General features: G+C 37.7%; 1 protein-coding gene across 1 annotated transcript in view; it reads right to left on the reverse strand.

Moving 5' to 3' along the window:
- Positions 1-463: 463 nt before the first annotated feature.
- The window catches only part of HSF5 (heat shock transcription factor 5), a 62,256-nt gene continuing 58,914 nt past the window's right edge, over positions 464-3,805 (reverse strand). Inside the window, exon 7 of the mRNA XM_017861562.1 lies at positions 464-2,735. Coding sequence (XP_017717051.1) covers positions 2,665-2,735 — 71 coding nt within the window. The 3' untranslated portion in view covers positions 464-2,664. The remainder of the gene's footprint in view (positions 2,736-3,805) is intronic.

Here is a 3,805-nt window from a genome sequence, read left to right on the forward strand (position 1 = left end):
TATTTAAATGGGGAAAAAAAAAAAAACTTTTAAAATTCAGATTATTTGAAAAACAAAGTACAATCTCATTTGAATTATATATATATATTTTTTTCTGAGACGGAGTCTCACTCTGTCTCCCAGGCTGGAGTGCAGTGGCCGGATCTCGGCTCACTGTAAGCTCCGCCTCCTGGGTTTACACCATTCTCGTGCCTCAGCCTCCCAAGTAGCTGGGACTACAGGCGCCCGCCACCTCGCCCGGCTAGTTTTTTTTTTTTTTGTATTTTTTAGTAGAGACGGGGTTTCACCATGTTAGCCAGGATGGTCTCGATCTCCTGACCTCATGATCCACCCGTCTCGGCCTCCCAAAGTGCTGGGATTACAGGCGTGAGCCACCGCGCCCGGCCTGAATTATACTATTAACTGTCATAATGATTGAGTTTTCTATTAATCACCAAACAGTAAGAACAAGCAAGACAACAAGTCTAGTTGGAACACTCACTTTATTGTTGACTGATTGAAATTTATCAGTGCTTAAGGTACTGAAATACTGAGGTACTAGTCAGGAACCTTGTTAGTTGACTAGTTGTGTCAGACCCTACTGGCTAATTCACAGGAAGATTTTATTATACCTCTTGCCATTTTGTCCAAGTCATTAATGACAGCTTTAGTTGATAGATACAAGGCGTGTAAGGATAGCAGGAGATCCAGCTCCTTGGTCTGCTGTATTCATACATAAAAATGTTTGGAAAGCTGAATAAGGCATTTCATTAATTAAGCCTTAAAACAACTGAAACCAAATCTATGCCAAGGTTCCTGCTTGACATGTGTTCCTCAAAAGATATTATCTCAACATATATAAAGCTAAGAAAGCCATATTTAGGGGAAAATATCATCTACACAGTATATTAGCTCTTCAGTATGACAGAGAAAAAGCAAAGTTCCTTCATTTGGAAATTGGGTCTCCTCTTCACATACTCTGACAAAATATTATATAGTCTGGCCAAAAGATACAGGTGTCTTGATAATTTGCTCTTTTAAACCTTGCTAATAAAGATAAATAAATGCCCATTACATAGACATTATCTAGTCTAATCAGATGGACCACACAGGTCGCTTTTCAGAATCTACTTTAATATCTAAACAGAGTCACTGCAGATCAACACAGAGCTCACCCTTTTCCAGAAAAGTAGATCTCTGTAATATTTCTAGGGTTTGACATCATTGGGAAGGCACAGCGCAGTATGAGAAATGAACTGTTACATCCACAGTGGCTAGCATAGTACTATGTCATATCACCAAGTGCCTTTTTAATTAGTTTCATATTCCTAGGCTTTCCTTTTGTTTCTGCAGTGTTTAATAGGAGAACTGAAGCAGAATCCAATAAGAAAGTTCTGGTCAATCGAAAGACTTTAAATCAGAAAGTTTCTTGCTGTCACTGGGTAAGAAAGTAAGGGATCAACCACAGAAACTGGACATCCAAGATATCCTTCTCTCCTAAAACAAAGTCCCACAATCCTACTGCACAAATCTAGAATCCTATAACAGGGATAAGAAAAAAATGCTACCATCTATCCCACTATCCAAAATTCTCTCAGAAGCCTTAAACTAGATCGAAACCATTTTTTAAAAATCAGAGGCATAGCTTCTGCTAAAGGACTACTAATCAGTTTTTCCCCACATTTGCACACAATACCTTATATAGATGAGAATTTATACTTATTGAATGTAAAAATCTAAAATAAGAAAATAGTGTATTAAATCTCTTAATGTTTTGTTCACACACTGTACATTTTCCCTTCAAAATAAAATACTACACATGCATCCTTTATCCTTCTATCCTGCAATAATAAAATATAAAACTTTAAAACCTTTAAATCTATCAGCATTTATAAATACAATTATATAAAACAAGTTAAATACTTTCTTTAAAGACATTTAAGTAAGTGATATATTAATAAAACCTTTTTACCATTTATGATAATATATCATTAAAATGAAAGAAAGATACGAAAATAGAAGAATGCTTCCATTAATATAAAAGAATCAGGGAGTGTTAAGTGTGATAGATGGTCCAAGTCCATCCGGATGCCTTGCTCTTAAAACAGAATGCTAGGTTAGGAAGTAAGAGAATTTCCTGGTTAATCACTTAGAAAATTAGCTCTTCTCCAGAGTTTCTTCCCTGGAATTCCTGATGCATTTAGATCTGTAATGTTGGTGACCTCACAGGCCTTTGTTTCTCACACGATCTCCTCTAAAAGGATCACACTGTGACTTGAATCAGAGAGACTGAATTCCCCACTAAAGTTGTGCTGACTACAGTTTAAGTGGCAAGACGACAAATCAGCACACACACAGATTATTCTCTAGTACCATAGATGGAGCAGTTTTTAGATGCTCCTTGACTATAACAGAAGGTCAGAACTTTTCATTTAAAAGGGATCTGGGCAGCCAAAAAACATGGCTGCTAGATGTTCGGTAGTTTGTCAAGGCAGATAATCTGAACCGAACCGCTGTAGTACATAGCAAATTCCCAATTCTCAATTAACAAAATTCTCAATTAACGAAACAAAAAATACTTTTTTTCCTTAACAGAACTGAAAAACTCCTAACAGTTTGTCATGTGCAAGGCTAGTCTGCCTCCAGCTACAGCTAGTGCACAATGTCACATTTGTCATCCATGCCTCATTCTTTTAATTCTTCCTCCTTTGGAAAGTGCTCCTGCTTGCAGGCCACGTCCACCAGCAGATGAAGATCTAGAAAGAAAGGATTGTTTACTCCCTCTTAGCCTCTCTGTAGAGTTCTATACACAAGTTTTCAGACAAGCAGAACAAGTTGTCTATGTCTCACCTGTAGAACTGGCTCTAAAATTATATAGTCCCATCGGATTCTCAATTTTGGGGTATTCCTATAACTCTAAAGCATACTGATGCAGCCTAGTTGTTAACCAACACATTTTAGTACCTCTCCTTTTCAGCAGTATGGCCAAGACTCTCTTCATCTCAGTTGCCTTTTTTTTTTTTTTTTTAGACGGAGTTTTGCTCTTGTTGTCTAGGCTGGAGTATGGTGGCACAATCTCGGCTCACTGCAACCTCTGCCTCCTGGGTTCAAGTGATTATCCTGCCTCAGCCTCCCAAGTAGCTAGGATTACAGGCATGCACCACCACGCATGGCTAATTTTTATATTTTTAGTAGAGATGGGGTTTCACCATGTTGGCCAGGCTGGTCTCGAACTCCTGACCTCAAGTGATCCACCGGCCTTGGCCTCCCAAAGTGCTGGGATTACAGGCGTGAGCCATGGCACCTGGCCTTCAATTGCCTTTTATTATAAGTGAAAAAGTAAGGAAAACTGTCAAAGGGATCAAAGTGAATATACACATACAAATAAAAATTCATTTCCTTCATGCTGTAAGAGTAGGTGGGTGGGTTGTGGGAACATGAAAAGGCAATGCCTCAGGAAAAACAATGTTAAAATAAGTAATCACCATTTTTCCAAAGTTGATTGACTCTGTAAAATTCCTACTTATTGACTAACACAGCTGAATTCTTGTAAAAACACCTAGCTCAACTGTCCATAAAAAAGAAAGCATATCCTCACACAGTGGTTCATTAAGAATGAAAGAAGTAAAAATGCAAATTAGGTATTAGGTTCTGTAATACAAAAAAGCTAAGATCATGTGTAGAAGTTGAGCTAAAACGTCTATCAGAGGAACACAGGCAGCAATAAAAGGATCTTAACGTGCCTTCTAGCTTCAACCTAATGAGCTTACAATTTCTACAGCAACATGACCAGGGAGTTTTTTTTTTTTTTTTTTTTTTTTTTTTT

Source organism: Rhinopithecus bieti, unplaced genomic scaffold (assembly GCF_001698545.2).
Source record: "Rhinopithecus bieti isolate Rb0 unplaced genomic scaffold, ASM169854v2 scaffold_57210, whole genome shotgun sequence".
Classification (NCBI taxonomy): Eukaryota; Metazoa; Chordata; class Mammalia; order Primates; family Cercopithecidae; genus Rhinopithecus; species Rhinopithecus bieti.